Source organism: Dasypus novemcinctus, chromosome 21 (assembly GCF_030445035.2).
Source record: "Dasypus novemcinctus isolate mDasNov1 chromosome 21, mDasNov1.1.hap2, whole genome shotgun sequence".
Classification (NCBI taxonomy): Eukaryota; Metazoa; Chordata; class Mammalia; order Cingulata; family Dasypodidae; genus Dasypus; species Dasypus novemcinctus.
In genome coordinates, this window is record NC_080693.1 from 26,427,669 (window position 1) to 26,447,562 (window position 19,894).

General features: G+C 43.9%; 1 protein-coding gene and 2 pseudogenes across 3 annotated transcripts; all 3 read right to left on the reverse strand.

The window, feature by feature from the left end:
* Nucleotides 1-304: 304 nt before the first annotated feature.
* Nucleotides 305-19,519, reverse strand: LOC101431744 (zinc finger protein 232). 3 transcript variants are annotated; one of them, XM_004483524.4, is made up of 4 exons: nucleotides 19,208-19,519; nucleotides 17,036-17,504; nucleotides 16,609-16,762; nucleotides 305-2,254 (listed from the first exon to the last, which is right to left on the reverse strand). In XM_004483524.4, the coding sequence occupies exons 1-4, from the start codon at nucleotides 19,225-19,227 to the stop codon at nucleotides 1,254-1,256; spliced, it is 1,644 nt and encodes a 547-aa protein (XP_004483581.2). In that variant the 5' UTR covers nucleotides 19,228-19,519; the 3' UTR covers nucleotides 305-1,253. The 3 variants fall into 3 exon arrangements, with proteins under 3 accessions (XP_004483581.2, XP_071066476.1, XP_071066475.1); XM_071210375.1 differs by lacking the exon at nucleotides 19,208-19,519 and adding an exon at nucleotides 18,852-19,066; XM_071210374.1 differs by lacking the exon at nucleotides 19,208-19,519 and adding an exon at nucleotides 18,771-19,066.
* Nucleotides 12,389-14,426, reverse strand: LOC131274999 (activity-dependent neuroprotector homeobox protein 2-like; annotated as a pseudogene).
* On the reverse strand, nucleotides 14,334-15,368 carry LOC139437199 (activity-dependent neuroprotector homeobox protein 2 pseudogene; annotated as a pseudogene).
* Nucleotides 19,520-19,894: the final 375 nt, after the last annotated feature.

Consider the following 19,894-nt stretch of genomic DNA (forward strand, 5'->3'; position numbering starts at 1 on the left):
GTTTCATGAAGGCAAACTTTTATCCTTTAGGCTCTTTTTTCAAAAGTTCCAATGTAGGCCTCTCCCTAACAAGTAGATCTTTCTCTGTGGAATTCAGGCTTACAAAATTGTACACTGCCATATTCACTTTTGCTACATATTAAGAGCTTTGAATGGACCTCATTTCATGAATTACGTGCTCAATTAAAGATTAATGCTTTTATTTTCCCTCAGTCCCCACTGGACAGTAAGCTCCTCAAAGAACAAATACTCTCTCTAGCACCATTTAATTGTGGTCCCTGGCACATATTAGACACTCAATAAGTTTTTGTTGAGTTACTTTTATTTCAACATTCATGGTTGAAACATTTCGAAACAATAAGAATTCCATGTTTTCCCTGCTTCCAAAGTGTGATACATTCAGTATTACACTCATGATTTCCATTCAGTAAAACCTCTCTAATGTTACATTCAACTGGTTTTTCAAAACTATAATATGTTATAATACAATAAGGTGTGGATTCCATCTGCCTTTTCCTTTTTTTACTGCATTAGGTTTTGTTATCTATAAGAGGAAGTCCTGTTTGAAGATTCTCACATTCCCCAAATTCCTTTTCAATATGATGTTTTTGATGTTTAAGAAAAGCTGTGTGCCCACTGAAGGTGTTCCCACAGTTGCTACTTTCAAAGGGTTTCTCTCCAGGGTGAATTCTCTGATGACTAATTAGGCATTCTGACTGAAGGCCTTCCCACATTCAGAGGGTTTCTCCCTAGTATGAACACAATAGTGTATAATAAGATCTGAGCTACCTTAAAGGATTTCCCACATTTGTTGCATACATAAAGTTTTTCTCCAATGTGAATTCATTGATGGCTCATAAAGTCAGAGTTCTGATTCAAAGTTTACATTCATATGGTTGCTCAACTGTATAAGTTACCTGATGCCTGGTGAAGTGTGAGCTGTCTTCGAAAGTTCTGCCATACTGATTATACTATAAGCTTCCTCTTGTGAATTTTCTATTCTTCCCTGAACTCCTCATTCTTGCTCAAGTTTTCCCCATTTTCTTCAAATTTCTCTCCAGCATCCCGTTTCTATTTTTTTTAAAGATTTATTTACTTCCCCACACTCTAGTTGGCTTCCTTGTCTGAGTGCTCCTTGTTTCAGCTCGCTGTCTGCTCTGTGTGTCTACTAACAGTATGCTCGCTGTGACTGCTTGTCTTCTTTAGGAGGCACCAGGAACTGAACCAAGGGCCTCCCATGTGGGAGGTGGGAGTCAAGTGCTTAAGCCACATCTGTTTCCCCGTTTCTGATGCCTATTAAAAGCTGTACGCCAAGTGAAAGTTTTTCCACATTCCTTACATTCATAGGGTTTCTCTCCACTATGGATTCTCATATGCTGTGTAAGAAGTGTATGCTGCCGGAAGGCTTTCCCACATTCATTGCACTGATAGGGTTTCTCTCCAGTATGAATTGTTTGATGTGTAACAAGGTGTGATCTCTGGCTAAAGGCTTTCCCACATTCACTACATTCATAGGTTTTCCTTCCAGTGTGAATTATCCAATGTTGAATTAGATGTGTAGTATCCGGGAAAGTTTTTCCACATTCTTTATATTCATAAGGTTTTTCTTCCCTATGAATTCTTCGTTGCTCAGTAAAGTCCAAGTCAGTAGTGTAGGCTTTTTCACATTCCTGTTTCTCTCTACTATGTAAACTCTGATGTTTATAAAAAGCTGACCGCCAGTTGAAGGATTTCCCACACAGATAACATTCATAGGGTTTCTCTCCGGTATGGAGTCTCTGGTGTTCTATAAGGCATGAACGCTGTCTGAAGGTTTTTCCACATTCATTACACTTGAAGGGTCTCTCATCAGTATGAACCTTCAGATGAGGAATAAGGTTTGACTTGGCATGGAAAGCTTTTCCACAGATACTACATTTATAGGGTTTTTCTCCAGAATGAATTCTCTGGTGTATTTTAAGGCGGAAGTTATAACGAAAGACTTTCCCACATTCGCTACATTCATGGTCTTTCTTTCCTATGGGAGTTTTCTTATGAGTGACAACCATCTGACTGAAACTTTCCTCCTGGTCAGGGGATCTCCACAGTCTCTCTTTGGAATATCCCTCCTGCTGCTCAAAGGTGCCCTCAACTTCAGAGGCAGCTTCAAATGTAGAGGTGGTAGAAGCATGTTTTTCTGACAACACCAGTGATTCCACTTTAGCAAGGGATGGTTCTGGCAATGATCTTTTGTCCTTGGGCTCTGGGTCATCACCTGCAACAATTGACGGGAAATGTAAATACACCTGTTCTGCATGTATGAAGAAATGACACTTGGATTAAGATATATTTCTGGCATTAAAATAAAAGCTTTAAACATATCAAATAAACACATGACAAAGTCTTCTAGGGTATTTACTCAGATATTAACAATGGTTATATCTCAGTGAATGACTGTGCAGGCGAGAAAGTGTTCTCTCTTCTTCCTTTTTTTTCCTCCTTTTTCCTCTGCTTATTTCTGTTTTTTCCTATTTTCCCAGTTGGAACACTGCAAAAGTTATTTGAAAAATAAAATAAGTTTCAGGCAGCGGACTTGGTCCAGCGGTTAGGGCATCCGTCTACCACATGGGAGGTCCACGGTTCAAACCCCGGGCCTCTTTGACCTGTGTGGAGCTGGCCCATGCTCAGTGCTGATGCACGCAAGGAGTGCCGGACCACGATGGGGCGTCCCCGCGTAGGGGAGCCCCACACGCAAGGAGTGTGCCCCATAAGGAGAGCCGCCCAGCGCGAAAAAAAGTGCGGCCTGTCCAGGAATGGCGCCGCACACACGGAGAGCTGACACAACAAGATGACGCAACAAAAAGAAAACACAGATTCCATGCCACTGACAACAACAGAAGCGGACAAAGAAGATGAAGCAAATAGACACAGAGAACAGACAACTGGGGTGGGGGGGCAGGGGAGAGAAATAAATAAATAAATAAGTCTTAAAAAAAAATAAGTGTCAAAGTAGGATATTTTTTTCTAGGATTTGCTTTTAAAAAATAAGGAAAATGATATGTTTTCAAGGACTTGGCAAATGGTCAACCAATTTTGTGAGGAAAAGGAACAATAAGAAAGGAGTCCCAGGAAAAGATTAATCTCCATTTCTAATTTTTCCCGTTTTGTTGATTATAAGAATTCTATTTTTCAAATGCTTTTGTTTGTTGTGGAAGTACCAAAGAGAATCTACTTCCTTAGGAACATAGTAATATAAGTATGCTTCACAATGTTACGGAGCGCAAGAACAGTTCATAGTCTGAGGCTTTAAATCTATTGTTTTTAAGTTTAGTGTTTGGCACTAGGAGAGACAGAATATTAGCAGGGATGTATGTAGGCAGGGTGGGGGCGAGGGCAGGGGGAGGGAAAAAAGAAGCAAAAATAGCCTAAGAAAGCTATGAGAGGGAAGCAGATTTGGCCCAATGGATAGGGCATCTGCCTACAACATGGGAGGTCCACAGTTCAAACCCTGGCCCCCTTACCCTGTGTGGAGCTGGCCCATGCGCAGTGCTGATGTGCACAAGGAGTGCTGTGCCGCGCAGGGGTGTGCCCTGCATAAGGGAACACCACACGCAAGGAGTGTGCCCCATAAGGAGAGCCGCCCAGTGTGAAAGAAAGTGCAGCGTGTCCAAGAATGGCGCCGCACAAACGGAGAGCTGACACAACATGATGATACAACAAAAAGAAACACAGATTCCCGGTGCCACTGATAAGGATAGAAGGGGTCACAAAAGAATACACAGCAAATGGACACAGAGAGCAGACAACTGCGGGGGGGGAGGGAGGGAGAGAAATAAATAAAAAAACAAAATCTTAAAAAAATTAATTAAAAATAAAATAAGTTTAGTGGTTCATACTCAAATTCAGTTTGCGTTTAACATTTTTAAGGTCATGTCAATGAGAAAGTTTGAATTACAAGGCTCTTGAGTCTCCAGGCAGGTAGCTCTGTCACATTAATCAGGTCTGTGCTGCAACTAATACACTCTGATCAGACACTGAACAAAGAGCTGCCAAACAATGCCATCTGCTGGCAGACCAAGAAAGCACACATGAGCAGATTAAAAATAGAGGCTTTTTCCAGCTGTTATGGCTTCCCTCCCCAAAGCCCTAGGAAGCCAGTCTGCAACCAATTACTTGGTACAAAGCCCTGTTTTAAGCAACTAGCAGGGACAATCCTAACAATCCAGGCTGAGCAAAGAATGAAAAAGCAGTGGTAACACACAGCCTCCTGCCACTAAATCTCTACAAGAGAAGGAAACTGAGCATCTGAATAAACTACTTCCTAATCAGATGCCTAGACATCAGCAGAAAGTTACGAGCCACATTAAGAAAATGGAAGACATGGCCCAATAAACGGAATTTATCAAAGCCCCAGAAGAGACACAAGATTTCAGAGAACTAATTAGAGATAAGCCCAAATTTCCAAAAACAAATTAATGAGTTGAAACACAATATGACTAAAAAGATATATGACATCAAGAAGACACTTGACCCTGCTAACATGGAGGTCAAGAAGGTCAACCACCACACCAGAGAGCCAAGAGTGCCTATAACTGAAAGCAGGAGAATTGCATCCAGCATCCATGTGGAATCTAAGCCCCCTCTTGATAAAGATGTGGACACAACCATTCCAGGGTCCAAAGGATGGAGGAACAGAGTATGGATTAGAGTGGATTTACTGATATTCTATTCATGAACTATTGTGATTAGTAATTGAAGAAAATGTGGCATTGGTGTAGAGAAAGTGGCCATGGTGGCTGCTGGGGGTAGGGAGTGGGAGGAAGAGATGTGATGTGGGGGCGTTTTCGGGACTTGGAGTTGTCCTGGGTGGTGCTGCAGGGACAGTTACTGGACATTCTATGTCCTCCCATGGCCCACTGGGTGGACTGTGGGAGAATGTGTGCTATGATGTAGACCATTGACCATGAGGTGCAACGGTGCTCACAGATGTATTCACCAAGTGCAATGAATGTCTCATGATGATGGAGGAGGTTGTTATGGGGGGAGGAGTGGGGTGAAGGGGGTGGGGAGTATATGGGGACCTCATATTTTTTGAATGTAACTGTAAAAAAATAAATAAAGACAAAAAAAAGAAAAGACGAGGACACTTGAATGGGAAACAGATTTGGCTCAACGGATAGAGTGTCTGCTTACCACATGGGAGGTCCAGGGTTCAAATGCAGGGCCTCTTGACCTGTGTGATTAGCTGGCCCATGTGCAGTGCTGATGTGCACAAGGAGTGCTGTGCCATGCAGGTATGTCCCCCACATAGGGGAGCCCCACATGCAAGGAGTGCACCCCGTAAAGAGAGCCGCCCAGTGCGAAAAAGTGCAGCCTGCCCAGGAGTGGTGCCACACACACACAGAGCTGACGCAGCAAAATGACGCAATAAAAAGAGACACAGATTCCCGGTGCTGCTGACAAGAATACAAGCAGACAGAGAAGAACACACAGCAAACAGACACAGAGAGCAGATGGGGGGGTGGGTGGGCAGGGAAGGGTAGAGAAATACATAAATAAATCTTAAAAAAAAAAAAGACACTGAGTGAGCATAAAGAAGAATTTGAAATCCTGAAAAGTAACAGCTTATGGAAATGAAAGACACAATAGGTGAGATAAAAAACACATTACAGGCATACAACAGACTGGAAATGATAGATCAAATAATAAGTGACATTGAAGACAAAACAGCTAAAATTGAAGAGAAAAAAGAATGGGAAAAATGGAGCAGGGGCTCAGCGAGTTGAATGATAACATGAAATACAACAACATACATGTTGTGGGAGTTCCAGGAGGGAAAGAGAAGGAAAAAGGGGCAGAAAGTAGTATTTGAGAAATTAATAGCTGAAAATTTTCCATCTCTCATGAAAGAAATGAACTTACTTACATGTCCAAGAAGTGTACCATATCCCAATCAGAATAAATCCAAATAGACCTACTCCAAGACACATACTCCTCAGAATGTCAAACGTCAAAGATAAAGAGAAATTTCTCAGAGCTACAAGGGAAAACCAAACCATCACGTACAAGAGACATCCAGTAAGACTTAGCACAGATTTCTCATCAGAAACTAAGAAGGCAAGAAGACAGTTGTATGATACAATTAGGACACTGAATGAGAAAAAACTGCCAGCTAAGAATTCTTTATCCAGCAAAAGTGCCCTTCAAATATGAAGGTGGATATAAAATATTCACAAACAAACAGAAACTAAGAGAGTTTGCAAAAATGAATCCACTTTTGCAGAAAATATTAAAGAAAGCCTTAGAACCTGAAATAAAAAGACAGGAGAGAGATGTCTAGAAGAAAGTATAGAAGAAAGAATAGAGAAAGGATAACCAAAAGAGTAAAATGACAGACAAAAATATGATATGACACACGAAAACCAAAGAATAAAATGGTGGAAGTAAATGAGGCATTTACAGTAATATCATTGAATGTGAATGGATTAAACTCCCCAATGAAAAGAAATAACCTGACAGAAGAATAAAAAAAAATATGAGGCAACCATATGCTGCTTACAAGAAACTCATCTTAGACCCAGAGATAAAAACTGGCTGAAAGTGAAAGTTTGGAAAAAGATACCCCGTGCAAATTGTAACCAAAAAAGAGCAGAGGTAGCTTTATTAATATCAGATAAAACAGACATTAAATGTAAAAAACTTTTAAGAGATATAGAAGGACATTATATATTAATAAAAGGAGCATTCTACCAGGAAAGTATAACAGCTGTAAATACCTATGCACCTAACCACGGTGCCCCAAAATACATGAGATAAACTCTGGCAAAACTGAAGGGAAAAACAGACATCTCTATGATAACCATTGGAGACTTCAACACCCCACTAACACCATTAAATATAACAACAGACAGATCAACAAGAAACAGAACAAGAATGATAAATGAGTTAGACCTAATAGACACATAGAGAACATTTCATCCAAACTCAGCAGGTTATACATTCTTGTTAAGTGCCCATGGATTTTTCTCCAGAATAGACCACATGTTAGGGCACAATGCAGCTCTCAATAAATATAAAAAGACTGAAACCATACAAGGTACCTTCCCAGATCATAATGGAATGAAACTGGAAACAATAACAGACAGGAAAAAGGTAAATTGGCAAATATGTGGGGGCTGAACAATATACTCCTAAATAATCAGTGGGTCAAAGAAGAAATTGCAAATGAAATCAGTAAATATATTGAGACAAATGAAAATGAGAACACAACTTATGAAAACTTATGAGATACAGCAAAGGCAGTCTTGCGAGGAAATTTTTAGCTCTGAACACCCATATTAAAAAAGGAGAGCTAAACTCAAAGATTTAAGTGAACAACTAAAGAAATTAGAAAAAGAACAGCGAACCAATCCCAAAGCAAGCAGAAGGAAAGAAATAATAATGATTTCAGCAGAAATAAATTGAGAACCAAAAAAAATGAGAAAATTGGCAAAACCAACAGCTGGTTCTTCAAGAAGATCAATAAAACTGACAAACCCATAGCTAAGCTAACAAAGAAAAAAGAGAAAACATGCAAATAAATACAATCAGAAATGAAAGGGAGTAAGTTACAACTGACCCTGCAGAAACAAAAAAGGTCATAAGAGGTTATTATGAGAAACTGTATGCCAACAAACTAGACAACCTAGATGAAATGGACAAATTCCTAGAAATGCACAATCAACCTATACTGAACCTATACTGTTACAAGAAATATAAGAATTTAGCAAACCAATCACATTTAAAGAGACTGAATCTGTCATCAAAAGTCTCCCAGCAAAGAAAAGTCCAGGACCAGAAGGCTTCACAGGTGAATTTTACCAAGTCTTTCAAGAAGAATTAATACAAATCCTGTTTAAACTCTTTCAAAAACTTGAAGAGGAGGGAAATTATCCAACACATTTTATGAAGCCAACATCACCATAATACCAAAGCCAGATAAAGATACTACAAGAAAATTACAGACCAATCTCTCTAATGGACATAGATGTAAAAATTCTCAACAAAATACTTGCAAATCAAATCCAAGAGCATATCAAAAGACTTATACATATAGCCAAGTGGGATTTATTCCTGGTATGCAAGGCTAGTTCAACATTAGAAAATCAATCAATATATTAACATCACATTAACAAATTGAAGGGGAAAAAACCACATGATCATCTCAATTATACACAGAAAAGGAATTCGACAAAATCCAGATCCTTTCTTGATAAAAACACTTCAAAAGATAGGAATGGAAGGAAAATTTCACAATCTGATGATAAAAGGCACATATGGAAAACCCACAGCCAACAATGTACTCAATGAGGAAAGGTCGAAAGCTTTGCCTCTAAAATCGGGAACAATACAAGGATGCCCACTGTCACCACTGTCAATATTGTACTAGAAGTTCTAGCTAGGGCAATTAGAGAAGAAAATAAAATTAAAGGCATCCAAAAAGGAAAAGAGGAAGTAAAACTCTCACTGTTTGCGGATGACATGATCCTGTATTTAGAAAGTTCTGAAGTACTGATGACAAAGCTACTTGAGCTAATAAGAGTTCGGCAAAGTGGCAGGATACAAGATCAACAGGCAAAAATTAGTAATGTTTTATACACTAGTACTGAACAATCTGGGGAGGGCATAAGGGGAAAATTCCATTTATAATAGCATAAAAAAGACTCAAATACTGAGGAGTCTAATCAAGGAAGTATAAGACCTATATGCAGACAACTATAAAACAATGCTAAAAGACATTTAGAAAGACCTAAATGGCAAGACATTCTGTGTTCATGAACTGGAAGAATAAATATCATGAAGATGTCAATCTTACCCAACTGATTTACAGATGCAATGCAATACCAATCAAAATTCCAACAGTCCACTTTACAGAATTAGAAAAGGTAATTACCAAATTAATTTGGAAGAGAAAGTACACCTGAATAGCCAAAAGCATTCAAGAAGAGCAATGTGGAGGAATTTTACTGCCTGACTTTGAAACACTACAAAGCAATAGTGGTCAAAACAGCATGCTACTGGTATAAAGATAGACAAATTGATCAGTGGAATAAAACTGAGAATCCAGAAATAAACCCTCACTTATATGGTCAATTGGTTTTTGACCAACCTACCAAGTCCATATTAACAGGACAAAACAGTCTCTTCAAAACATTTCATCTCCCAGAACTTTGCCAAAAGGGTGAGAAGGCAGCCGACTAAATGGGAGAAAATATTTGGAAATCACGTATCAGATAACAGTGTAATATCCAGGATATATAAAGAGATGTTACAACTCAACAATAAAAAGACAAATGAACCAGTCAAAAAATGGGAAAAGACCTGAATAGGGAAGCAGATTTGGCTTAATGGATAGAGCATCTGCTTACCACATGAGAGGTCCAGGGTTCAAACCCAGGGTCTCCTGATCCGTGTGATGAGCTGGCCACATGCAGTACTGATGAATGCAAGGAGTGCCATGCAATGCAGGGGTGTCCCCTGTGTAGGGGAGCCCCACAAGCAAGGAGTGCGCCCCTCAAGGAGAGCCACCCAGCCCTAAATAAGTCCAGCTTGCCCAGGAATGGCGCAGCACGCATGCAGAGCTGATGCAGCAAGATGATGCAACAAAAAGACACAGATTCCCGATGCTGCTGACAACTGGAGGGGGAGGGGGAAATAAATAAAAAATAAATATTAAAAAAAAAAAAGACCTGAATAGACATTTGTCCAAAGAAGAACTACAAATGGCAAAAAAGAAAGGAAAAAATGCTCAACATCACTAATCATTAGGAAAATGCAAATCAAAACTACAATGAGATATCATTTCACACCTAACAGAATGGCCACTTTTAAAAAGACAGAAAAAAAAAGAGAAAAACAAATGAAAGACTGAGAATTATAAGTGCTTGGGAGGATGCGGAGAGATAGGAACACTTATTCACTGTTGATGGAAATGCAGAAGGGTACAGCCACTGTGGAGGACTGACTGGCAGTTCCTATAAGAAGCTTAAAATAGTCTTGCCATGTGACCCTGAAATACCACTACTGGGTATATATCCCAAGTAACTGAGACAGGTGAGAAGAACGCCATTGTTCATAGTGGCATTATTCACGATTGCCAAAATTTGGAAACAACCCACGTGTCCCTCAACTGATGAATGGATAAACAAACTGTGGTGTATTCACATGGTGGAGTATTATGCAGCTCTAAGAAGTGAAGTAGTAAAGCATATGACAACAAGGATAAACCTGGAGGACGTTATGTTGAGTTAAGCAAGCCAGACACAAAAGGACAAATACTGTATAACTGTATTAATATGAGCCAAATATATTGTGTAACAAACCGTATGATTTTTAAAAATTTATATGTATACAGTACATTTGAGAAATGTTATTAAAAAACATTTTTAAGTTGAAACATGTTAAAGCACAGAAGGCTTGTGATTTTTATTGCTTTCAGACAATATATATATTCTTTTTTTTAAGATTTTATTTATTTCTCTCCCCTTCCCCCCTGCCCCTGGTGTTTGCTCTCTGTGTTCATTCACTGTGTGTTCTTCTGTGTCTGCTTGCATTCTTGTCAGCGGCACCGAGAATCTGTGTCTCTTTTTGTTGCATCATCTTGCTGCATCAGCTCTCCGTGTGAGCGGCGCCACTCCTGGGCAGGCTGCGCTTTTTTAGCATGGGGTGGCTCTCCTTGCAGGCTCACTCCTTGCGCATGGGCTCCCCTATGCAGAGGACACCCCTGCGTGGCATGGCACTCCTCGTGCACGGCAGCACTGCATGTGGGCCAGCTCACCACATGGGCCAGGAGGCCCTGGGTTCAAACCCTGGACCTCCATATGGTAGGCGGACATCTACTTCTCTATATCTTCTTTTTCCAAAAAACCAGGGCATATCAATTTTCCATTTCCACAAGGGTGAGGATAACAGTTCTATTTCCTTTATACTAGGATGTGGTCTCTTGTGTAAATAATCTCTATGGAACTGCTTTTTTCCTTCATAAGAACAGTCTTCATATTTTTTAGGGTTTAATGCTAAAATCTGAAGAGCCATCGCCATTAATCAGCACGCCCTCTGTCCTGCTATTGTTCTTGTGCCTCTTAAAAGACACAGCAATCACTATTTTGTCTCCCTGCCTTCTCTGTGGTCTTCTGCCCCAGAAGGGCTATCAGTCAGGTTTCTCTTCACAGACAAGGTAGAGTCATGGATCACTTCACCACTGATTAAAAGTAGTTCACTAAGGGAAGCGGATTTGGCTCAATGGATAGAGTGTCTGCCTACTACATGAGAGGTCCAGGGTTCAAATCCAGGGTCTCCTGGCCCTTGTGGTGCGCTGGCCCACATGCAGTGCTGATGTGCACAAGGAGTACCTGCCACGCAGGGGTGTCCCCCACGTAGGGGAGCCCCACGTGCAAGGACTATGTCCCGTAAAGAGACCCACCCAGCGCGGAAAAAGTGCAGCTCACGGGTGGCACTGCACACATGGAGAGCTGATGCAGCAAGATGATGCAACAAAAAAAGAGACACAGGTTCCCAGTGACGCTGACAAGAATACAAGTGTACACAGAAGAATGCACAGCAAATGGACACAGACAGCAGACAACGGGGGGGAGGGGGGTGTGGGGGTGTGGCAGGGAAGGGGAAATAAATAAATAAATAAATCAAAAAAAAAAAATAGTAGTTCACTGTTTTCAGTGAAACCAGGCTGGATGTGAAGGTGGGAGCTGCTATCTTTAAGCACGCTTCTGCAATGCACCAAGTATACAGCGATTGTGGCCGTGTCATGTTTCCTGTGTAAATCCCATGGCAGTGGATGCATTGAAACCAGGAGACTTCAAAATTGTATGTACTATTGGCATGATGTGATGCTCTCCTTCAAGTGGATCTCATACACCTCTATGGTTACAAAGGTACCAAAGCAAAAGGGACAGGTCAGTGTCTGAGTGCTAGGGCTGCTGGGTACACTTGTGACCTGACGCCTCACTTTAATGTACACAATAATAAGTGACTTGGAGTGTATGTCAGCATATATTGCCAAATAGACTTCCCTCTCTCAAAGTTCTTCCTCTGGCAATATGGTAATGAAATAATATGGGGAAACAGCAGGTTCCCATTAGCATCAATGTCTGATTGAAAGCCTTTGTTACTGTAATCCATAGGCAACTTCTTCTTGCCTAGGTGCCTGGTCCGGCTACGTTCCAGAAGACCTCTGATGTCATGGAAAATGTATGGGCAGAACAAGCACTCCAGGCTGTGCATTAGCGAGTACAGATAAACTCTTTCTCTGAAACCAGGCATTTACATGACAGACACCGAACTGTCTTTTCTTTCATCCACTTCAGAAACGGTGCACAAGCTGCAAGTTTCTCAGGTTCTACTCTTTCCCCAGATTTGGACTCACTGTCTTTATGAGCCACTTACATATGGAACTCAAAAACATGGGAAGGAAAGAACCTGTTGTAAACCAGACAGGTTTTCTATTGCTTAGTCTGTCTGAGAGCTTGATTTGCCTCTGGCACAGATGAAGACGACTGAACAAATATATTCTGAGTCACATTTACCACTTTTGGGGACAGGGCCCTACCATGGAACTACCTGTGCAGGTGCCCCTGGCTGCAAGAGCTGAATGGGCACCTGTGTGTGTGAGGGAGGGGTGACACCGGCACCATGTCCAGGTGGAATTGGCAAAGTAATAGATACTGGTGCAAGTGTGTACACAGGGATCCCATTGACCTGACTGCCTGTTGGTATGAGCTGTCTGAAAATAGAGCTAAAGGTTAGGAAGGTGGTATTCTGTGAAGCAGTGGCTCTAACTGGCTGACTCACTGGCAGAAGGTTGGTATTAATAGACTAATCAAGCTGTAGGACCCCAGGCCTTACAGACTGGCCCATCAGAAGAACTCCTGACATTACAGCTGACTGAGCTGAAGAACACCAGGGCTAACATTCTGGTTCACAGGTAGAACCCCCTCTCAAGACTGTCTGGTTTGGAGCAAGAAGCCCTAATGGGACCATCTTGTCTGTTAGGGGAACCCCTGAGGTGGCCGCCTTCTGACCTGCAGGGAGGACCCTCAATGGCACTGTCTGGCCAGAAGGGAGTGCCCTTGATGGCACTGAGTCCAGTGGGGAGAATGCCTGATGGGGCTGTCTGGGCAATGGAGAGCATCCGACTGACCAGCTGTCCAGCAGGGAGAATCCCAGAAGCTGTCTGTCCAGAAGGGAAAACTCCAGCAGGAGTCACTGGCCTGCAGGAGATACACCTGCCAACCCTGTTTGACTTGCAGAAATCACCCACGGTGAGACTGCCTGGAGGACCTCAGGGGCATCAAAGGGATTCACAGGAGGGATGCCAGACCCCATGGACCTGCTGATGGAAAGAACTCTAGGCCCAATAGGTGGATGAAGGGATAAAATCCCTGGATGGAGGGTCTGACTGATAGAGAGCACACCAGTTCCAAAAGACTTATTTATAGGTCCAACATGTTGACTCAAGGGAAAAACAGTAGAGTTTGCTCACTGATTAAGTGGAATGCCATGAGAAACAGACAGGCTGAGGAGTGGATGGCTGCAGAGCGATGTTGTTCTGACCCCACTGGCAGAGTACCAGGGATGAGAGTGATGTGGGACTGGGCCACGGTAGGGGGAGAGTGGGTGAGGCTCCCAGAAGGGCCAAGGCCACAGTCACTGGCTGTACTGTGCTCTGAATAGGTTACATGGTGGCTTGGTTTTGATTACTCTGTGGCAAGACAAGATGAAAGCAAGAAGATGCAGCTGAAATACCTGGAGCACTGTTGCTGGGTGGTATGGTCACACTTACAGATGGTTTTAGAGCAAAACACCTTTGCTTCAAACGTCCAGTTTTCTTAATATGTTCTGAAATCATAGATCTAAACTTATTCTCCAAATCCCTGTATACATCGGATGTCAAAATATGGTACATTGGGAAACGGACTTTGGCCCGGTGGTTAGGGCGTCCGTCTACCACATGGGAGGTCCGCGGTTCAAGCCCCGGGCCTCCCTGACCCGTGTGGAGCTGGCCCATGCGCAGTGCTGATGCGCGCAAGGAGTGCCCTGCCACACAGGGGTGTCCCCCGCGTAGGGGAACCCCACGCGCAAGGAGTGCACCCATAAGGAGAGCCGCCCAGCGCGAAGGAGGGAGCAGCCTGCCGAGGAATGGCGCCGCCCACACTTCCCGTGCCGCTGACGACAACAGAAGCGGACAAAGAAACAAGACGCAGCAAAAAGACACAGAAGACAGACAACCGGGGGAGGGGAATTAAATAAAATAAAAATAAATCTTTAAAAAAAAACAAAAACAAAATATGGTACATTAAAGCATCCTGGCTGCTCTCACTGGCATAGTACTTTTTATAATACTACTTGTCCAATGGTGGGATCTTCTCAGCAGAAATAAAGTAAATAAAGTTTTTGTTTGTTCATTCATTTCCTCATTCTGCAGGCCAAAGTAGGAGTTCATTAAGTAGTGAAAATGGGCTACCAGCTCATGTTTCTTCATGCGGTAGGACAAAGTATTTGAGAAGTTACATTTTAAACCTACAAAACTTAGAACATCATTTCTGGATGATTTAGTTTGAACTATCAATAAAATATTCACTGTGTAGTTCTGGACTTTCCGAACAGGCGCATGAAACATTCTGCAGTGCTTTCCCACAACTTTCCATTGAGATGCAAACACACAGTTTGCCACCAGTTCTTGGTAGATTTCATTATAGTGGTAGCCATAGAAATGAGTTCTAAATGAAGTAAGCACCTGTAAATATTGTCGAGTATTTACAGAAGTTACAACAGTATGGCTTTGTTTCCAGAAGGTTCCCAGAAAGAAACACCTTCCCACAATATGTTAAAAAAGGCATTCTTCTCCTAAATCAAAGCCTTTAAGGCCCTTCAGTAACTCCTTAACAGCTGTTGAGCCAATATCCACAAGAATGCCTTTCACCTTTTTTCACACCTTCCTGTAGTTCCACAGGAGTTTGAAACATTTTTGAAATTATCCAGCTCTCAACTAGACAACTGCAACAACCTTCTCTTGTCTCCTTCCCCCTCCTGTCCATCCTCCAGAGGAGCACTAGTTACCTTTCTAAATGCAGTTGTCACCTCCATGCTTAAAGACCACTGCTCGATGCTGTCTTCAGAATAAAGTACCAATTCTAACAGTGTGCATTGTATCTTTTCTCCTGTCCAGTTAGCTTCTTCCCCCCTCCTTCTGCAGTCTGCCAATTCTTCAAGGTCTAAAGTGTCTGTGGCTACCCATTCTCTTCAATGCCAATGAGATTTAACAGCATCCAGACAAATCTCCTCAAAGGGGCAGAGCTAGGAGTGTGCCATCGGGCATGCTTCACAACTTTCATTCTGGGTAAGGATGACAGGTAGCTCTGGCTCCCTGGCAGGACTCTGCTGCGGAGCACCCAAATGCTCCCTGCAGAAACCAGGGCACTGCTCTGACCTGATGCAGTGCGGGTGCAAAGGCTGAGCCTGCGAACCGTGACCAGAGACCGTCCCCAGGATTCCCACCTCCACGGAGCAAGTCGGGGAATGGAAGGCAAGGGCGGCACCTGCCACAAACATTCCATGGCCACGTGCCCAGAGGCCATGTACCCACCACTAGGCACCGGAGGAGCTGCTGCTGCTTCTCAATGCATGCCCTGCCCCCTGGCCCAGCCCTCACACAGGGCCCCTGCCTCAGCCTGAGCTCATCCCTGAGGCACTGAACTGTTCTCCCTGCACAGCCAGAAAGAGTGCAGAAAGGGAAGAACAAGAAAGGAGACATAAGAGGTAAAAACATACTTTTAGAACAGATTCCAAGATTAATCTCCATTTCCAATTTTTCCCTTTTGTTCTATTTTTATATTTTCCAAATGCTTTTGTGTGGTGGGGTTTAAAAGCAACTATCAAAGAGAATCTTCATTAGCAACTTAATAAGTATGTCTCACAATGTTATAGAGTTCACCAAGAACATCATGGTCCTGAGGCTCTAAGTCTATTGTCTTTTAAGTTTAGTGTTTGCACTAGGATAGACTGCATGTTCCCAAGATGTATGCAGCAGGAAGTAAGCTTTTGCAGTAAATCTGAGCGGCAGAAGTACATACACGAGAGTTGCAAATAGGGTTGTTTAGATGTGGGATAGGTGATAAAGGTGGTGACTAGCAGTGTTGTATACAGGACAGCTAATATTATGACTTACATAGTGTGGTTTTAGAATGGCAAGTTAAAAGGGAAAGGCTCTCAAGACTGGCCTCTGCAGCTGAGGAAAGAGATAATATGGATGAGAGGGAGTGAAGAGCAGTGGAGAGGATGAGTCAAGTAGAAAATGAAGTATTTTCTGGTCCTGTTTTAGGGCTATCTAAAGGTAGAAGATGCCGGCCAGGTTTTACGCTCAGATATGATATAAATCTAATTTAACCTCAGGACTACCTCATAAGTAAATTGTTACTGTTCCTAATTTTACATGTGATGAAACAGGCTAAATCTGTTACCTAAATAGTAAAGCCACGTTGATGATGGCAAACATTTCAACACTTACTACACGCCAGGTTTCATGGCCTTTATATCCCTTCTACCTCCTCTCCCTCCCAGCACATTCCTGCTCACCACTCTCTGGGAGAGGCTGGGTCTCCTCAGATTCACATTTGAGCTGCATCTCCTTCGGCTGGAACCAGATGCTCGCTGCTTCCTGAGCTGCTCCGGGAGGTGTCTTGTCTTCCCACGGCTCTTCCTGTGTAGATCCACACGCAGGGCCTGGCACCTGGAGGTGATCAGGCACCACTCATTTTGTGTAGGACCAAAACTTCCAAGGAGACTTCAGGAAGCCTCCTCAGAGTAAGCACAGGGGAAAGAGGAGCTAGTTTCACTGAGGCCCTGAGGGCAGAGCAGACAAGAGACAGAAACACACACACTAACTGCTCTACCTGGACTGAGAAAGGTTTGAATCTGGCATCTCCCCCTATTGCTTCCCCTCTGTCCAGCCTGAAGGTCACTGCTCTGGCTCCCACAACAGATCACATGTTCCCCTTCCCACCTGCAGTCCTGGTTCATCAAATCCTTTCTCTAAATTCTCCAGCACAGTCACGGCCTCCTCTCCACTCTTAGGGTGATGTCTCCGCACCCAGGACTGGAACTTCTCAGGCAGGATAGTCAGGAATTGTTCCAGCACCAGCAATTCCAAAATCTGCTCCTTCGTGTGCCTCTCTGGCCTCAGCCACTCACGGCAGAGCACTCGGAGTCGGCTAAGGGCCTCCCGGGGACCAGGAGTCTCCTGATAGCAGAGCTGCCTGAAGCGCTGCCGGAAGATATCTTGACTGGGAGAATGGTTCCCCTGTAGTCTGGTCTCCTGCTCCCACATCTGTTCCTCTTTCTTTGGCTCCATCATCATAATCTTCTTTTGTTCCTGAAGTGCCAGAGTTTTAGTTACTATTAGTGATACAGCCATCCTTGATGGGACTAGCTCTGTAGAAGGCCCACACCCACTGGAGTCTTTCAGTGGCACGCTGTAACATAAAAAGAAAATTATTTTTTTCCCTATTCATTAAACATCATATTCACCACCTACACAGAGGCAGACCCTATATTAAGTCACCCCCCCCTTTTTAAAAAATTTTTATTTATGGCCCCCTACCCTTCCCCCCTGTTGTTGTTTGCATTTGCTGTCTACTCTGTCTGTTCGTTGTGTGCTTGTCTTCTTTTTGTTAGGCACCAGGAACTGGACCCAGGACCTCCCATGTGGGAGAGAGGCACCCAATTGCTTGAGCCACCTCCATTCCTTGTTTGTTGCATCTCTCATTGGGTTTCCTCCTTGTGTTTTTTCGTTGCATCATCTCCTTGTGTCATCTTGTTGCATCAGCTCTGTCTCTTGCCTGAGAGTGTCAGCTCCCTATCTTCTCTTCTTTAGGAGGCACTGGAAATGGAAACTGGGTCCTCCCATGTGTTAGGAGGGCGCCCAACTGGTTGAGCCACATTCCCTTCCCTTTACTAAGCCCTTTACACTCCTTATTCTTTTTCTTCCTCACCCAAGAATCCTCTTCTACTAAGAGACACTACCTTTGAGAAACTTACAGTCTGGTGGTGACACATATGTATAGTGCTTTCCTATAGTATAACTAGATAAATTCTATAGTAGGGGAAAAAAACCAAAACAACACCAGCAGCAGGGAGTGTTCTGGATGCCCAGGGGAAGACATGACTATTGATAAGAAACAAGCCTCAAGCAAAAGCCACGTTTCCAGATTTGTATCCTGGAGGCAAGTGGCTTTCAGTACAAGTGTCCTGACTGGCTTCAATCAAGTTTCTCATGGATGATGGAGATGCAGCCTCCTCCCGAGGGCTCCCAACAAATTTCTGAAGTAATGGCTACAGGACAAGAGAAATGTAAATACCCTCAAAGGGGTTAGATCTCATCAAGCGTCCAGGATTTGTACCAGGGCTCTGTTACAAGGCTGTTAGGAGGAAGGTATCATCCAGCCCGTCAGCAAAAGCTAACAGGGAAGAGAGCCGGATGCATCCAGGGGCCAACGAAGGAGAAAACAAACAGCTTTATTTGGCCGAGGAAAAGGAGGCACCGGGGACAAACCCAGGACCCGTGTCTTTCACAATACTGCCCAGGACAGCCGGTTCCCGGATGAACTACGCACAGGCAGGTGCCCACTGGTGAGTCCTGGGAAAGGGCAGTTGTTCAGGCCACTCGCAACCCCTTACCCCACCCTTCACTTTTTTCTCAGTGCTCTCGAGAGAAGTGAGACAAAGGTCATTGGACTCACCAGCCCTTCACAACACCTGACGAAACACACGCACCCCAGGAGCGCGGTACAGAGGGGACCCAAACCCCTCTCCACACAAACCCCTCTGGTCTCGGGATCTCACAGCGCTCCTGAGGCGTCTGGTTACTGCAGAAACCGTCGCTGCCTTCCGTGACTGGCAAAAGCAAGGAGGGCCGGGGAGCTGGACGCCCTGGAAGTCACTGCTAACACCAACCCCACAGGAACTGGAGGCTTCATCTGGGCCCTTCCGGGAACCGCGTACACTTCCAGTCCCCGCCCCCACACGTAGGTCTACGCCTGCGCACCCCGCGGCCTCGGCTTTCATCTCCCAGAAGCCTCCAGGGTCGTTAGTTTTCAGCTCCCAGACTCCGGCCCCGGGGGCGGGGGGGGGGGGGGGGGTGTGTGGGGGGGTGTCTCGGCCATTTGCGCCTGCGCACCTCACAGCCGCGGTCTTCATTTTTTAGAAACTGCCAGGCCGTTATGCATAAATTCCACAACTTCTGCCCCGTCGGGTCCTCGGTGCTTGGAAGATGAGGGGCGCGAGCCCGACGTTTCACAATGACATATGAAGTAAGACCGCGAATGCTATGCTTCGGCCCAGTGACTTCAGGCTGCCAAGGTTCCTGGACGCCTCTGGGAATTGCAGTTCCTGGGCTGCTGGAGGCGGGACCGATTCGACCACGTTATTTGACCAACGTTTGTCACGGCTTTGCTTCTCCATTGAATCTGACTTTAAGGCGTCGCCGGGCTGACCGGAAACCAATGGGGAATTTTAGCATTGTGACATAGTCTGTTGCCACACTTCCTCCTGTATGCTCCTTTCGAGTTCCCTCTTCTCAGATGTGATCTGCAGGTCACAGCCGAGGAAATGAGACTCAGGAAGGGTAAAGGAGAATGTATTCCCCAACCACCGCCTACCCTTGTCCATTGAAAATAACAATTCCAGAGGTCTCATGGGGAACAGGGAGAGGGAAGAAGAAAGAAGTATAAGATCTCATTCAATCAGAAACTAGCGACAAAGTTTAATTTTATTTTTTTAAATTTATTTCTCTCCCCTTCCGCCCCCCAGCCCCCCCAACTGTTTGTTTTCTGTGTCCATTTGCTGTGTGTTCTTCTGTGACTGC

Coding starts and splice junctions, on each gene's coding strand:
- LOC101431744 (XM_004483524.4), bottom strand. CDS start 19,227: ATGAAGACCGCGGCTGTGAG. Junction 17,505..19,207: donor ATGAAGACCGCGGCTGTGAG/GTGCGCAGGCGC, acceptor TTTATGTTACAG/CGTGCCACTGAAAGACTCCA. Junction 2,255..16,608: donor CCAGCCTCTCCCAGAGAGTG/GTGAGCAGGAAT, acceptor CAATTGTTGCAG/GTGATGACCCAGAGCCCAAG.